General features: G+C 58.1%; 1 protein-coding gene across 1 annotated transcript in view; it reads right to left on the minus strand.

Annotated features, from left to right (window-relative positions):
- Positions 1-337: 337 nt before the first annotated feature.
- The window catches only part of LOC148134083 (macrophage-capping protein-like), a 90,132-nt gene continuing 71,561 nt past the window's right edge, over positions 338-18,908 (minus strand). Inside the window, 5 exon segments of the mRNA XM_087985695.1 lie at positions 338-1,194; positions 6,024-6,065; positions 6,067-6,113; positions 11,992-12,124; positions 14,110-14,202. Of these exon segments, the coding sequence (XP_087841821.1) occupies positions 1,129-1,194; positions 6,024-6,065; positions 6,067-6,113; positions 11,992-12,124; positions 14,110-14,202 (381 nt within the window). The 3' untranslated portion in view covers positions 338-1,128.

Raw genomic sequence — 18,908 nt, forward strand, 5'->3', positions numbered from 1 at the left:
TCTATCCCAAAGGAAAAGGGCGGACGCTGGGAATTTGTATCCTGTCGGGCAGGGGGAAGACTAGGACCCGCAGGGACTGGGGGTGGGGGTGGGGGTTCGATCAGGAACGGAAATGAGGAGGGGTTTCTTCATCCGCAGAGCAGGGGGACGGTTGGATTCATCGGCGCGCAGGCCGGGACGCTAAATATCTCCAAGTCAGAGGTTGGTAATCCTGGCGGGGGGGTTAAGGGACGGTGGGGGGGGGGGGGAGGGGGGGGGGGGGTGGGGGGGGGTTAGTGCCACTGGCTGGTTCTCCTGTGGCCCGACAGGACAGGGACAGGGACAGGGACAGGGACAGGGACAGGGACAGGGACAGGGACAGGGACAGGGACAGGGATGTGGGCGGTGAAGGGTCCTTCTGAGCTCAGAGCTGGGTAAAAGGGGTCAGCACAGCACGAAGGGCCGAAGGGCTGAGAGCGGGAGGATTTGTTACTGGGTCGGGAAGGGAGGGGGTGGGTTGGGGGGGGGGGGGATCGCCGGTTAAATGACCTCGCGGCTGGGTTTGTTTGGGGTTGTTGGGGGGGGGGGGCTGGGGGGATCAAGGGGCCAGGCAGCCAATTGGAGCCCGGCAAGACCAACTGAGGGAGAAGGGCGATGGGCAGAGTGGCCGACGTGGCGAAACCGAGCGGCCGCCATTGTTTTATCGGGGTCGTTCATGAAGCGACCTCCTGTTCCGGAGGGTGGGGGAACCGATGGGGGGGTGAGGGGGGGGTTGGGGGGGCAGGGGAAGGTATTCTGAGCAGTGGGGGAATCCCCTCAGAGGGCCAGCACGGGCGCGGACGGACGAGCGGCCTCCCCCCCCCCCCCCCCCCCCCCCCAGGGGGGCAGCGGGTTGACCAATCGCCCGGAGGCGGGAGGGAACGTGGCAGGGAGAGGCGGAGCCCAGCTTCGAAGGTCTGATTTGGGGCGGGTGGGATAGCAGGGAGAGCGATGGCTGAACGGTCTCTGGTCGTGGGGTTTCCCCTGCGGGATGTGGAAGGGGTTTCTGTGCCTCACGGGGGCAGGGGGCAAGGGGGGGGTGGGGCAGGGAGGAGATCGAGCCAGGATGAGGTCAGCGCACAGCAAGATCCCAGCAGCCAATCAGCGAGCTCAGTTCCAGCCTTTGAAGAACTGCTTGAAGAAGGCGGACTCCAGACCTTCCGGAATGATCTCCACCTGAAACGGTCACAGAGACCCGTTACACACACAGGGGGGACAGCAGGAGGCCATTCAGCCCCCTTCCCCAGCCTGTCCCACACACAGGGGGGACAGCAGGAGGCCATTCAGCCCCTTCCCCAGCCTGTCCCGCAAACAGGGGGGACAGCAGGAGGCCATTCAGCCCCTTCCCCAGCCTGTCCCACACACAGGGGGGACAGCACGAGGCCATTCAGCCCCTTCCCCAGCCTGTCCCACACACAGGGGGGACAGCAGGAGGCCATTCAGCCCCTTCCCCAGCCTGTCCCACAGGGGAACAGCAGGAGGCCATTCAGCCCCTTCCCCAGCCTGTCCCACAGGGGGAACAGCATGAGGGCATTCAGCCCCTTCCCCAGCCTGTTACACAGGGGGAACAGCAGGAGGCCATTCAGCCCCTTCCCCAGCCTGTCCCACAGGGGGGACAGCAGGAGGCCATTCAGCCTCTTCCCCAGCCTGTCCCACAGGGGGAACAGCAGGAGGCCATTCAGCCTCTTCCCCAGCCTGTCCCACGCACAGGGGGAACAGCAGGAAGCCATTCAGCCCCTTCCCCAGCCTGTCCCACAGGGGGAACAGCAGGAGGCCATTCAGCCCCTTCCCCAGCCTGTTACACAGGGGGAACAGCAGGAGGCCATTCAGCCCCTTCCCCAGCCTGTCCCACAGGGGGACAGCAGGAGGACATTCAGCCCCTTCCCCAGCCTGTCCCACAGGGGGACAGCAGGATGCCATTCAGCCCCTTCCCCAGCCTGTCCCACAGGGGAACAGCAGGAGGCCATTCAGCCCCCTTCCCTAGCCTCTCCCACAGGGGGAACAGCAGGAGGTTAATGCAGGTGGATTTAATTCTCAAATGCACTTGAGGGATCCAGGCGGGTTTTTCTAACAATCAATGCTGATACGTGACCACGATTGCGTTCCAAATCCCCCTCTCGGGAACACGTGCGGGAGTTCGGGGACTGCCTTGGATTTCAACTCTGAGTTGTGGTTCACCAGCATGGACACTGGCCACGGGGAATTGTCCCATAGTGCCCAGGGATGTGCTGGTTAGGGTGGGATTGGCCATGGGGAATTGTCCATAGTGTCCAGGGATGTGCAGGTTAGGGTGGGATTGGCCATGGGGAATTGTCCCATAGTGTCCCAGGGATGTGCAGGTCAGGGTGGGATTGGCTGTGGGACATTGTCCCATAGTGTCCAGGGATGTGCAGGTTAGGGTGGATTGGCCATGGGAAATTGTCCCATAGTGCCCCGGGATGTGCAGGTTAGGGTGGGATTGGCTGTGGACATTGTCCCATAGTGTCCAGGGATGTGCAGGTTAGGGTGGGATTGGCCATGGGGAATTGTCCCATAGTGCCCCGGGATGTGCAGGTTAGGGTGGATTGGCCATGGGAAATTGTCCCATAGTGCCCAGGGATGTGCAGGTTAGGGTGGGATTGGCCATGGGAAATTGTCCCATAGTGTCCAGGGATGTGCAGGTTAGGGTGGATTGGCCATGGGGAATTGTCCCATAGTGCCCAGGGATGTGCAGGTTAGGGTGGATTGGCCATGGGAAATTGTCCCATCGTGCCCAGGGATGTGCAGGTTAGGGTGGATTGGCCATGGGAAATTGTCCCATCGTGCCCAGGGATGTGCAGGTTAGGGTGGATTGGCCATGGGGAATTGTCCCATAGTGCCCAGGGATGTGCAGGTTAGGGTGGATTGGCCATGGGGAATTGTCCCATAGTGCCCAGGGATGTGCAGGTTAGGGTGGATTGGCCATGGGAAATTGTCCCATCGTGCCCAGGGATGTGCAGGTTAGGGTGGATTGGCCATGGGAAATTGTCCCATAGTGCCCAGGGATGTGCAGGTTCGGGTGGATTGGCCATGGGAAATTGTCCCATAGTGCCCAGGGATGTGCAGGTCAGGGTGGATTGGCCATGGGAAATTGTCCCATAGTGCCCAGGGATGTGCAGGTTAGGGTGGATTGGCCATGGGAAATTGTCCCATAGTGCCCAGGGATGTGCAGGTTAGGGTGGATTGGCCATGGGAAATTGTCCCATCGTGCCCAGGGCTGTGCAGGTTAGGGTGGATTGGCCATGGGAAATTGTCCCATAGTGCCCAGGGATGTGCAGGTTAGAGTGGATTGGCCATGGGAAATTGTCCCATCGTGCCCAGGGCTGTGCAGGTTAGGGTGGATTGGCCATGGGAAATTGTCCCATAGTGCCCAGGGATGTGCAGGTTAGGGTGGGATTGGCCATGGGAAATTGTCCCATAGTGCCCAGGGATGTGCAGGTTAGGGTGGATTGGCCATGGGAAATTGTCCCATAGTGCCCAGGGATGTGCAGGTTATGGTGGATTGGTCATGGGAAATTGTCCCATAGTGCCCAGGGATGTGCAGGTTAGGGTGGATTGGCCTTGGAAAATTGTCCCATAGTGCCCAGAGATGTGCAGGTTAGGGTGGATTGGCCATGGGAAATTGTCCCATAGTGCCCAGGGATGTGCAGGTTAGGGTGGATTGGCCATGGGAAATTGTCCCATAGTGTCCAGGGATGTGGGAAATTGTCCCATAGTGCCCAGGGATGTGCAGGTTAGGGTGGATTGGCCTTGGAAAATTGTCCCATAGTGTCCAGGGGATGTGGGAAATTGTCCCATAGTGCCCAGGGATGTGGGAAATTGTCCCATAGTGCCCAGGGATGTGCAGGTTAGGGTGGGATTGGCCATGGGAAATTGTCCCATAGTGTCCAGGGATGTGCAGGTTAGGGTGGATTGGCCATGGGACATTGTCCCATAGTGCCCAGAGATGTGCAGGTTAGGGTGGATTGGCCATGGGAAATTGTCCCATAGTGCCCAGGGATGTGCAGGTTAGGGTGGATTGGCCATGGGAAATTGTCCCATAGTGTCCAGGGATGTGGGAAATTGTCCCATAGTGCCCAGGGATGTGGGAAATTGTCCCATAGTGCCCAGGGATGTGCAGGTTAGGGTGGGATTGGCCATGGGAAATTGTCCCATAGTGTCCAGGGATGTGCGGGTTAGGGTGGATTGGCCATGGGAAATTGTCTCATTGTGTCCAGGGATGTGCAGGTTAGGGTGGATTGGCCATGGGAAATTGTCCCATTGTGCCCAGGGATGTGCAGGTTAGGGTGGATTGGCCATGGGAAATTGTCCCATAGTGCCCAGGGATGTGCAGGTTAGGGTGGATTGGCCATGGGAAATTGTCCCATAGTGCCCAGGGATGTGCAGGTTATGGTGGATTGGTCATGGAAAATTGTCCCATAGTGCCCAGAGATGTGCAGGTTAGGGTGGATTGGCCATGGGAAATTGTCCCATAGTGCCCAGGGATGTGCAGGTTAGGGTGGATTGGCCATGGGAAATTGTCCATAGTGTCCAGGGATGTGGGAAATTGTCCCATAGTGCCCAGGGATGTGCAGGTTAGGGTGGATTGGTCTTGGAAAATTGTCCCATAGTGTCCAGGGATGTGGGAAATTGTCCCATAGTGCCCAGGGATGTGGGAAATTGTCCCATAGTGCCCAGGGATGTGGGAAATTGTCCCATAGTGCCCAGGGATGTGGGAAATTGTCCCATAGTGCCCAGGGATGTGGGAAATTGTACCATAGTGCCCAGGGATGTGGGAAATTGTCCCATAGTGCCCAGGGATGTGGGAAATTGTACCATAGTGTCCCAGGGATGTGCAGGTTAGGGTGGATTGGCCATGGGAAATTGTCCCATAGTGTCCAGGGATGTGCAGGTTAGGGTGGATTGGCCATGGGAAATTGTCCATAGTGTCCAGGGATGTGTAGGTTAGTGTGGATTGGCCATGGGGAATTGTCCCGTAGTGACCAGGGATGTGCAGGTTAGGGTGGGATTGGCCATGGGAAATTGTCCCATAGTGTCCAGGGATGTGCAGGTTAGGGTGGATTGGCCATGGGGAATTGTCCCATAGTGTCCAGGGATGTGCAGGTTAGGGTGGGTTACTCCGAGGGAGTGCAGGCCGAAGTGGGTTGAGTTGTGATTGGCTGAGACAGTCTTCAGAGGGTCGGTGTGGACATGATGGGCTGAACGGCCTCCTTCCTCGGGTGTCCTTGCAAAGCCCTTTCGAGGTGCTTCCCCACAGGGCGTGGTGTGGGATGGAGGCTCGCCGTGGTGTGGAGAGACGGGCATTGGGCAGAGGAGGTTGGGGGAGGGCTGTGGGGTGTGGGGCGGCATCTGACAGAGGGACACAGAGGTTCGGCTCGAATGGGGGAAGTGCCCCCCCCCCCCGTCGCCCCTCTAAAACCCGTCGTGCCCAAGAGAAGAGAGCACGGGCGGGCGGTGTGGGTAAGTGGCGTGGCGTTGAGAACAGGGACGTTCCTGTTCACTGAGGGGCTGGCGGGATATTGGGATCGCGCTGCCCGACGTTAATGGGGTGGTGACTGGTACCCTGGCAGGATCTGGGCATCAGAGCGCGGCCGGGTGTGGGCGAAGTGGAGGGAGATGAGATCGGCGCAGGTTGGTGTTCGCTGGCGCAGACGCGATGGGCCGAATGGCCTGTTTGCAGGCCGTATGACTCCCGGAGGCGATCCCTGTGCCCACCCCCCCCCCCACCATCCCGTGAGGAGTGATCGCATTGAGGTGGGAGGACGGTTTTTCGGGGGGGGTGGGTGGGGCGGTCTGGTGGGGGAGAGGGGAGAGGGTGAATCCCCACCCCCCCCACCACAAACCTGTCAGGGGTCGGGGGTCAGAGCTCCGGAGCGGAGCTGGGCACCACTCGGAACGGGAGAGTCAGGATGTGTGGGCGGACCCTGAAGGGACGGGCCGAATGGTCTCAGTCAGGCTGATGTGGTTGCGGGTGGGGGGGAGGTTACCTGGGTGTTGGCCGGGTAGTGCCTCTGGGAGATCACGGCCTCCCGCCACCTTCAGGGCAGCCCGTTTCTCCTCACTGTTCGCCCCTCGGCCTAGACAACAGGAAGGACACACACTGGGGTCACGCACTGGGGTCACTCGCTGGGGTCACGCACTGGGGTCACACACTGGGGTCACTCGCTGGGGTCACTCGCTGGGGTCACGCACTGGGGTCACACACTGGGGTCACTCGCTGGGGTCTCACACTGGGGTCACGCACTGGGGTCACGCACTGGGGTCACACATTGGGGTCACGCGCTGGGGTCACGCGCTGGGGTCACTCGCTGGGGTCACACGCTGGGGTCACGCACTGGGGTCACGCACTGGGGTCACGCGCTGGGGTCACTCGCTGGGGTCACGCACTGGGGTCACGCACTGGGGTCACACACTGAGGTCACGCACTGGGGTCACTCGCTGGGGTCACTCGCTGGGGTCACGCACTGGGTCACGCACTGGGGTCACACACTGAGGTCACGCACTGGGGTCACTCGCTGGGGTCACTCGCTGGGGTCACTCGCTGGGGTCACTCATTGGGGCCACGCATTGGGGTCACTCATTGGGGTCACGCACTGGGGTCACGCACTGGGGTCACGCACTGGGTCACACACTGGGGCCACGCACTGGGGTCACGCATTGGGGTCATGCACGGGGTCACGCACTGGGGTCACTCATTGGGGTCACGCACTGAGGTCACACCGTGGGGTCACACAGTGGGGTCACTCACTGGGGTCACTCACTGTGGTCACACACTGGGGTCACTCATTGGGGTGATGCACTCGGGTCACGCACTGAGGTCATGCACTAGATTCATTCATTGGGGTCACGCACTGGGGTCACGCACTGGGGTTGATCGCTGGGGTCACACACTGGGTTCACGCACTAGGGTCACTCTCTGGAGTCACGCACACTGGGGTCACGCATTGGGGTTGCTTGCTGGGGTCACACACTGGGGTCACTCGCTGGGGTCACTCACTGGGGGTCACTCACTGGGGGTCACTCACTGGGGTCACGCACTGGGGTCACGCACTGGGGTCACTTGCTACAGTCACACACTGGGGTCACTCGCTGGGGTCACTCATGGGATCACACTGGGGTCACACACTGCGGTCTGCATGAACACACTCTTGCTCACATGCAAGCTCACACACACACTCTCACACACACGCACACACAGACACATACACTCACACAATCACACGCACACTCATACACACAGTCACACACACACACACTCTCTCACACACTCACAAACTCACACAGACACACCCACACTCACACTCACACACTCACACTCACACACACACACACTCAAAATCACACACACTCTCACACACACACTCTCACACACACACTCTCACACACACACAAACTCACACACTCACACACACTCTCATACACACTCACACACACTCATTCACACACACTCACCCAGACACACTCACACACACTCACACACACTCACTCTCACACACACTCACTGTCACTCACACACACACTAATACTCACACTCACATAATCACACATGCTCACATGTGCACACACAAACATGTGCACACACACACACTCATACACACTCACACACAGTCATACACACTCACAGTCACACACACTCTCACACATATTCACACACAAACACACAGACACTCACACACACACACACAAATACACACGCAAACACACTCACGCACACACACTCACACAGACACACACACTCACACACACACTGTCACACATAATCACACACAGTCACTCACACACTCACACACCCACACACACAGTGACACATACACTCTCTCACACACTCACATACTCATACAGACACACAGACACACCTACACTCACACAGACACACACATACACACTCACGCACACACTCACACACACTCACACACACTCACCCAGACACACTCACACACACTCAACCAGACACACTCACACACACACACACTCACAAACTCACACTCACACACATTCAGACACGCTCACACTCACACAACACACAGTGCACACACATATGTGCACACACATACACACACACACAATCACACACACTCATACACACTCACACTCACACACACACAGAGAAATACACACAGACACACACTCTCACACACACACACACACACTCACACACACAGACACACTCTCACACACCACACACACAGACACTCACACACACACACTCACACTCACACACATACAAACTCACACCGTCACACACATACACACTCACACCGTCACACACACACTCACACAAGCTCAAACACGTTCACACACTCACACACACACTCACACACACTCACACACGCTCACACACACACTCACACACACTCACACACGCTCACACTAACATACACGTGTACACACACATGTGTACACACATACTCACACACACACGCACACACACTCATACACACACACTCACACAACCATCACACACACCCACGCACACTCACTCACACACACAATCACACACACTCAAGACTTGCGCCCACACCTCCCCCCTCACCTCCTCCAAGGCCCCAAAGGACACTTCCATATCCGCCACAGATTCACCTGCACCCTCACACACATCATCTACTGCATCCTCTGCACCCGATGTGGCCTCCTCTATATTGGGGAGACAGGCCGCCTACTTGCGGAGCGTTTCAGAGAACACCTCTGGGACACCCGGACCAACCAACCCAACCACCCTGTAGCTCAACATTTCAACTCCCCCTCCCACTCCACCGAGGATATGCAGGTCTTTGGACTCCTCCATCGCCAGACCATGGCAACACGACGGTTGGAGGAAGAGCGCCTCATCTTCTGCCTGGGAACCCTCCAACCACAAGGGATGAACTCGGATTTCTCCAGTTTCCTCCTTTCCCCTCCCCCCCACCTTGTCTCAGTCAAATCCATCGAACTCAGCACCGCCTTCCTAACCTGCAATCTTCTTCCTGACCTCTCCGCCCCCACCCCAGTCTGACCTATCACCCTCACCTTGACCTCTTTCCACCTATCACATTTCCGACGCCCCTCCCCCAAGTCCCTCCTCCCTACCTTTTATCTTAGCCTGCTGGACACACTTTCCTCATTCCTGAAGAAGGGCTTATGCCCGAAACGTCGATTCTCCTGTTTCCTGGATGCTGCCTGACCTGCTGCGCTTTTCCAGTAACACACTTTCAGCTCTGATCTCCAGCATCTGCAGGCCTCACTTTCTCCCCAAAGGGCACAGAGACATGCACATGCTCACACATACACACACACACACTCAAACACACTTACACACGCTCACAATCACTCACACACACTCACGCACAAACTCACACACACTCAGACACACTCACACTCACACACACTCACCCGCGCACACACACACACAGACATACACACACGCACACACATGCTCGCAATCACACTCACACTCACACACACACACTCACTCACCCGCATGCACACACAGACACACACACACACTCCCACACACACAGACACACACACACACACACACCCACACGCACACACAGGCACAAACACACACGGACACACACACACATACACAGAAACACACACACAGACACACACTCGCAATCACACACACACACACCCACACGCTCACGCACACTCACACACACTCACACTAACACACACACTCACAAGCGCACACTCACACATACTCTGCCAGACACACTCATGCACACACACACTCACAAACACACATTCACACACATTCAGACACACTCACACTCACACACACACGCGCACACACACATGTGCACACACATACACACACACTCACACGCACACAATCACACACACTCACCCAGACACCCTCACACACACACACACACGCTCACATGCACAGACACACACACTCACACACGTTCACACTCACACACACACACGCATGCACACACACATGTGCACACACACACACTCACATATACTCACACTCATACACTCTCACACACACACATACTCACACATAGTCACAGCACTCACACAGTCACATACACTCACACACACATTCACACACAGACACTCACACACATACACACAGACTCACCCGCACACACACACACAGAGACACACACATACACACGCTCACACACACACTCAAACACACTCACACATGCTCACAATCACACACACATTCACACACTCACACTCACGCTCACACACACTCACACACACACACTCACGCTCACACCCACTCACACTCACGCTCACACCCACTCACACACACGCTCACACCCACTCACACACACTCTCACATACACATACACACAATCACACACACACACTCATACACACTCACACACACTTACACACACACACAAACACACACACACGCTCACACACCGCTCACACACACACACAGAGACACGCACACAGACACACTCACACTCACACACACACTCACTCACACACACAAAAACCCAATCACACTCACACACGCTCACAATCACACACACTCTCACACACTCACACACGCTCACACACACACACACACTCAGACACACTCTCACACACACACACTCACATGTGCACACACATACTCACATACACACACCATCACACTCACACACACACACACACACAGTCAAACACACTCTCACACACACATTCACACACACTCACTCACGCACACTCACACACACAATCACACACACTCACCCAGACACCCTCACACACACACACGCTCACATGCACAGACACACACAGTCACACACGTTCACACACACACTCACAATCGCACACTCACACACACTCATTCACACACACCTACTCACACACACTCAGACACGCTCACATTCACACACACACTCACCCAGACACACTCACACACACAGACACACCCACCCATCCACACACACAGATACACACGCACCCACAGACACACACACACCCACACACACAGACATAGCACACCCACACACACACTCACATACACGCATACATATGTTCACACACAGACACACGCTCACACACACTCACACAGTCACACGCATGTTCACACAAACAAATGCTCTCACACACAGACACACAAACGCTCTGACACACACTAACACACACAAACGCTCACACACACACACTCACACAAACGCTCACACACACATCCTCAAATACAAACACACTCACACACACTCAAACTAACACTCACACACATACGCACTCACACACACTCACACACACACTCACTCACACACACTCACACTCACACACACACTTCCACTCTCACTCACACACTCTCACACATACTCCCACAGTCACACACACACACACTCCCACAGTCACACGCACACACACTCACACACACTCATGCACACATACTCACGCACACACTCACACACACACACATGCACACATACTCACGCACACTCACACACTGACACACACACACAGAGAGACACACACACACTCAGACACACACTCACAAACTCGCACAAACACACTCACACTCACACACACACTCACACACACATACTCGCACAAACACACACACTCTCACACTAACACTCGCTCACACACACACTCACAAACACGCTAACACACTCACACACTCGCACAAACACACACACTCACACTTGCTCACACACTCACACACTCACACACATGCTAACGCACACTCACACACTCATACACAGACACACACACACACACGCACATACACAGTCACACACACACTCACACAGACACAGACACACACACACACATGCACACTTACACACACACTCACACAGACAGGCACACACACACTCACACTCTCATACACACACTCACACACACACACTCACACTAACACTCACACACGCTCACACACAACCACTCACACACGCTCACACACACGCTCACACACACGCTCACACACACACTCACACTCACACACACACACACACACACACTCACACACACATACACTAACACTGGGAATGCGGTGTTCCGAACCTTTCCAAACGTAGATCTTGCCGCACACTCCATTGTCCAGGACGAAGCAGTCCTCAGACTGCAGCATAGTCTTCGGGAAGGGGTTCTGAGCAGAGACTTGGGTCAGGGTCATCGAGCCTGTGGCATCAGATACCTGCCAGAGAGACAGGGAGAGAAATGTTCACCTCACTCACACCGTGCTCCTCGGAGGGAGGGGGAGGGGAAAGACACACAGCTCCAACACAACTCGGGAAATTCCACACCATCCCGGGATAAAACAGCCCCCCCACCCCCGGGATTGGGAGCACACCCACAAACACCCCCTCACTCCCCCCCACACCGACGCTCAGTAGGAGCAGTGTTGTATCAGCTACAAGATGTACCGCAGGAACACCCCATAGACCCTCAGGCAGCACTTTCCAAACCCACGGCCCCTTCCCCCCAGAAGGACAAGGGGCAGCAGATACATGGGAACCCCATGACACCCCCCCCCCCCCCCCACCACCATCCTGACTTGGAACCATACAAAGTCATAGACTCAGAGAGATGTACAGCACAGAAACAGGCCCTTCGGCCCAACCCGTCCATGCTGTCCCAGGTATCCTAACCTAATCTAGTCCCATTTAGAGTCAGAGGGATGTACAGCACGGAAACAGACCCTTCGGCCCAACCCGTCCATGCTGTCCCAGATATCCTAACCTAATCTAGTCCCATTTAGAGTCAGAGGGATGTACAGCACGGAAACAGACCCTTCGGCCCAACCCGTCCATGCTGTCCCAGATATCCTAACCTAATCTAGTCCCATTTAGAGTCAGAGGGATGCACAGCACGGAAACAGGCCCTTCGGCCCAACCCGTCCATGCTGTCCCAGATGTCCTAACCTAATCTAGTCCCATTTGCCAGCACTTGGCCCATCTCCCTCTAACCCCTTCCTATTCATGTCCCCATCCACCTTTTAAATGCTGTCATTGTACCAGCCCCCACCACTTCCTCTGGCAGCTCATTCCATACACGTACCACCCTCTGGGTGAAAAAGTTGCCCCTTAGCTCCCTTTCCCCTCTCACCCTAAACCTATGCCCCTCTAGTTCTGGACTCCCCCACCCCAGGGAAGAGACTTTGCCTATTTACCCTATCCATGCCCCTCATGATTTTATAAACCTCTATAAGGTCACCCCTCAGCCTCCGACGCTCCAGGGAAAACAGCCCCAGCCTGTTCAGCCTCTCCCTGTAGCTCAGACCCTCCAACCTTGGCAACATCCTTGTAAATCCTTTCTGAACCCTTTCAAGTTTCACAACATCTTTCCGATAGGAAGGAGACCAGAATTGCACACAATATTCCAACAGTGGCCTAACCAATGTCCTGTCCAGCCACAACATGACCTCCCAACTCCTGTACTCAATACTCTGACCAATAAAGGAAAGCATACCAAACGCTGCCTTCACTATCCTATCGACCTGCGACTCCACTTTCAAGGAGCTATGAACCTGCACTCCAAGGTCTCTCTGTTCAGCAACACTCCCCAGGACCTTACCATTAAGTGTATAAGTCCTGCTAAGATTTACTTTCCCAAAATGCAGCCCCTCGCATTTATCTGAATTAAACTCCATCTGCCACTTCTCAGCCCATTGGCCCATCTGGTCCAGATCCTGTTGTAATCTGAGGTTACCCTCTTCGCTGTCCACTACACCCTCCAATTTTGGTGTCATCTGCAAACTTACTAACTGTACCTCTTATGCTCACATCCAAATCATTTATGTAAATGATGAAAACTGGAGGGCCCAGCACCGATCCTCGTGGCACTGCACTGGTCATATCTCCATCGTTTTGGAGTGAAAGCTCTCCAAAGGACGTCAGCTCCAACTCGAGAGCGATAAATTCTAACCGGCCACCAATCGCCGCCCTCCATAAGGGAACAGTCTCAGAGGAGGTTAGCCGAGAGACTGGGATCATCAGTCCTGAGGGAATAGGCTCCGGCAGAGATCAATTTCGTGTAATGAGGATGAATCGGGGGGAGACATGGAGGACAGGGAAGATGGCATCGGCCTGGGCCATTTGGAGGTGATAACACACCTCGCGAGGGAACCAAACGCAGAGGTGAAAGCAGCCGCGCGAGTGAAGGCACGAAAGACAAACCTACTTTCGACAAGCTTGCCATCTGGGAATGGGTCACGTCGGCCTGGGCATCTCCCTGGGCACTGCCCTCCTTCAGAGACGGCTTCGGCCCAAGGACCTGGCACAGAGAGAGAGGGGAGAGGGAGAGAGGGAGAGAGGGGGAGAGAGAGGGAAAGGGAGAGAGAGAGGGGAGAGAGAGAGAGAGAGAGGGGGAGAGAGAGGGAGAGAGGGGGAGAGAGAGGGAGAGGGGGAGAGAGGGGGAGAGGGGGAGAGAGATCAGACTCACATGAAAAACCAAACCACAACTCACACTCCCTCAGCACTGACCCTCCGACAGTGCCCGCTCCCTCAGCACTGACCCTCCGACAGTGCCCGCTCCCTCAGCACTGACCCTCCGACAGTGCCCACTCCCTCAGCACTGACCCTCTGACAGTGCCCACTCTCTCAGCACTGACCCTCCGACAGAGCACACTCCCTCAGCACTGACCCTCCGACAGTGCCCACTCCCTCAGCACTGACCCTCCGACAGTGCCCACTCCCTCAGCACTGACCCTCCGACAGTGCACACTCCCTCAGCACTGACCCTCCGACAGTGCCCGCTCCCTCAGCACTGACCCTCCGACAGTGCGGCACTCCCTCAGCACTGACCCTCCGACAGTGCCCACTCCCTCAGCACTGACCCTCCGACAGTGCCCACTCCCTCAGCACTGACCCTCCGACAGTGCGGCACTCCCTCAGCACTGACCCTCCGACAGTGCCCACTCCCTCAGCACTGACCCTCCGACAGGGCCCACTCCCTCAGCACTGACCCTCCGACAGTGCCCACTCCCTCAGCACTGACCCTCCGACAGTGCACACTCCCTCAGCACTGACCCTCCGACAGTGCCCACTCCCTCAGCACTGACCCTCCGACAGTGCCCACTCCCTCAGCACTGACCCTCCGACAGGGCTCACTCCCTCAGCACTGACCCTCCGACAGTGCGGCACTCCCTCAGCACTGACCCTCCGACAGGGCCCACTCCCTCAGCACTGACCCTCCGACAGAGCCCACTCCCTCAGCACTGACCCTCCGACAGTGCCCACTCCCTCAGCACTGACCCTCCGACAGGGCCCACTCCCTCAGCACTGACCCCGGACTGTGCGGCACTCCCTCAGCACTGACCCTCCGACAGTGCCCACTCCCTCAGCACTGACCCTCCGACAGAGCCCACTCCCTCAGCACTGACCCTCCGACAGTGCCCACTCCCTCAGCACTGACCCTCCGACAGGGCCCACTCCCTCAGCACTGACCCCGGACTGTGCGGCACTCCCTCAGCACTGACCCTCCGACAGTGCCCACACCCTCAGCACTGACCCTCCGACAGTGCCCGCACCCTCAGCACTGACCCTCCGACAGTGCCCACACCCTCAGCACTGACCCTCCGACAGGGCCCACTCCCTCAGCACTGACCCTCCGACAGTGCCCACTCCCTCAGCACTGACCCTCCGACAGTGCCCACACCCTCAGCACTGACCCCCTGACAGTGCCCACACCCTCAGCACTGACCCTCTGACAGTGCCCACTCCCTCAGCACTGACCCCCCGACAGTGCCCACTCCCTCTGCACTGACCCTCCGACAGTGCCCACTCCCTCAGCACTGACCCTCCGACAGTGCCCGCACCCTCAGCACTGACCCTCCGACAGTGCCCACACCCTCAGCACTGACCCTCCGACAGGGCCCACTCCCTCAGCACTGACCCTCCGACAGTGCCCACTCCCTCAGCACTGACCCTCCGACAGTGCCCACACCCTCAGCACTGACCCTCCGACAGTGCGGCACTCCCTCAGCACTGACCCTCCGACAGTGCGGCACTCCCTCAGCACTGACCCCGGACTGTGCGGCACTCCCTCAGCACTGACCCTCCGACAGTGCCCACACCCTCAGCACTGACCCTCCGACAGTGCCCACACCCTCAGCACTGACCCTCCGACAGTGCCCACTCCCTCAGCACTGACCCTCCAACAGTGCTCACTCCCTCAGCACTGACCCTCCGACAGTGCCCACTCCCTCAGCACTGACCCTCTGACAGTGCCCACTCCCTCAGCACTGACCCTCCGACAGTGCCCACTCCCTCAGCACTGACCCACCGACAGTGCCCACTCCCTCAGCACTGACCCACCGACAGTGCCCACTCCCGCAGCACTGACCCTCCGACAGTGCCCACTCCCTCAGCACTGACCCTCCGACAGTGCCCACTCCCTCAGCACTGACCCTCCGACAGTGCCCACTCCCTCAGCACTGACCCTCCGACAGTGCCCACTCCCTCAGCACTGACCCTCCGACAGTGCCCACTCCCTCAGCACTGACACTCGGACAGGGCCCACTCCCTCAGCACTGACCCTCTGACAGTGTCCACTCCCTCAGCACTGACCCTCCGACAGTGCGGCATTCCCTCAGCACTGACCCTCCGACAGTGCCCACTCCCTCAGCACTGACACTCGGACAGTGCCCACTCCCTCAGCACTGACCCTCCGACAGTGCCCACTCCCTCAGCACTGACCCTCTGACAGTGCCCACTCCCTCAGCACTGACACTCGGACAGTGCCCTGTCCCTCAGCACTGACCCTCCGACAGTGCCCACTCCCTCAGCACTGACCCTCCGACAGTGCCCACTCCCTCAGCACTGACCCTCCGACAGGGCTCACTCCCTCAGCACTGACCCTCCGACAGTGCCCACTCCCTCAGCACTGACCCTCCGACAGGGCTCACTCCCTCAGCACTGACCCTCCGACAGTGCCCACTCCCTCAGCACTGACCCTCCGACAGGGCCCACTCCCTCAGCACTGACCCTCCGACAGGGCTCACTCCCTCAGCACTGACCCCCCGACAGGGCCCACTCCCTCAGCACTGACCCTCCGACAGGGCCCACTCACTCAGCACTGACCCTCCGACAGTGCCCACTCCCTCAACCCTGACCTTCTGACAGTGCCCACTCCCTCAGCACTGACCCTCCGACAGTGCCCACTCCCTCAGCACTGACCCTCCGACAGTGCCCACTCCCTCAGCACTGACCCTCCGACAATGTCCACCCCCTCAGCACTGACCCTCCGACAGTGCCCACTCCCTCAGCACTGACCCTCCGACAATGTCCACCCCCTCAGCACTGACCCTCCGACAGTGCCCACTCCCTCAGCACTGACCCTCCGACAGTGCCCACTCCCTCAGCACTGACCCTCCGACAGTGCCCACTCCCTCAGCACTGACCCTCCGACAGTGCCCTCTCCCTCAGCACTGACCCTCCGACAGTGCCCACTCCCTCAGCACTGACCCTCCGACAGTGCGGCGCTCCCTCAGTACTGACCCTCTGACAGTGCCCTCTCCCTCAGCAGTGACCCTCCGACAGTGCCCACTCCCTCAGCACTGACCCTCCGACAGTGCGGCGCTCCCTCAGCAGTGACCCTCCGACAGTGCCCTCTCCCTCAGCAGTGACCCTCCGACAGTGCCCTCTCCCTCAGCACTGACCCTCCGACAGTGCCCTCTCCCTCAGCATTGACCCTCGGACAGCGCCCACTCCCTCAGCACTGACCCTCCGACAGTGCCCACTCCCTCAGCACTGACCCTCCGACAGTGCCCACTCCCTCAGCACTGACCCTCCGACAGTGCCCACTCCCTCAGCACTGACCCTCCGACAGTGCGGCACTCTCTCAGCACTGACCCTCCGACAGGGCCCACTCCCTCAGCACTGAGCCTCCGACAGTGCCCACTGCCTCAGCACTGACCCTCCGACAGTGCCCACTCCCTCAGCACTGACCCTCCGACAGTGCCCACTCCCTCAGCACTGACCCTCCGACAGTGCCCACTCCCTCAGCACTGACCCTCCGACAGTGCCCACTCCCTCAGCACTGACCCTCCGACAGTGCGGCACTCCCTCAGCACTGACCCTCCGACAGGGCCCACTCCCTCAGCACTGACCCTCCGACAGTGCCCACTCCCTCAGCACTGACCCTCCGACAGTGCCCTCTCCCTCAGCACTGACCCTCCGACAGTGCCCTCTCCCTCAGCACTGACCCTCCGACAGTGCCCTCTCACTCAGCACTGACCCTCCGACAGTGCCCTCTCCCTCAGCACTGGCCCTCCGACAGTGCCCACACCCTCAGCACTGACCCTCCGACAGTGCCCACTCCCTCAGCACTGACCCTCTGACAGTGCCCACTCCCTCAGCATTGACCCTTCGACAGTGCCCCACTCCCTCAGCACTGACCCTCCGACAGTGCCCACTCCCTCAGCACTGACCCTCCGACAGTGCCCACTCCCTCAGCACTGACCCTCCGACAGTGCCCACTCCCTCAGCACTGACCCTCTGACAGTGCCCACTCCCTGAGCACTGACCCTCCGACAGTGCCCACTCCCTCAGCACTGACCCTCCGACAGTGCGGCACTCCATCAGCACTGACACTCGGACAGTGTCCACTCCCTCAGCACTGACCCTCCGACAGTGCGGCATTCCCTCAGCACTGACCCTCCGACAGTGCCCACTCCCTCAGCACTGACACTCGGACAGTGCCCTCTCCCTCAGCACTGACCCTCTGACAGTGCCCTCTCCCTCAGCACTGACCCTCCGACAGTGCTCACTCCCTCAGCACTGACCCCCCGACAGTGCCCACTCCATCAGCACTGACCCTCCGACAGTGCCCGCTCCCTCAGCACTGACCCTCCGACAGCGCCCACTCCCTCAGCACTGACCCCCCGACAATGCCCACTCCCTCAGCACTGACCCTCCGACAGGGCCCACTCCCTCAGCACTGACCCTCCGACAGTGCCCTCTCCCTCATCACTGACGATC

The sequence above is a fragment of the Chiloscyllium plagiosum genome, unplaced genomic scaffold (assembly GCF_037043375.1).
Source record: "Chiloscyllium plagiosum isolate Xiang-an unplaced genomic scaffold, Cpla_swu_hap1 HiC_scaffold_104, whole genome shotgun sequence".
NCBI classification, from domain to species: Eukaryota; Metazoa; Chordata; class Chondrichthyes; order Orectolobiformes; family Hemiscylliidae; genus Chiloscyllium; species Chiloscyllium plagiosum.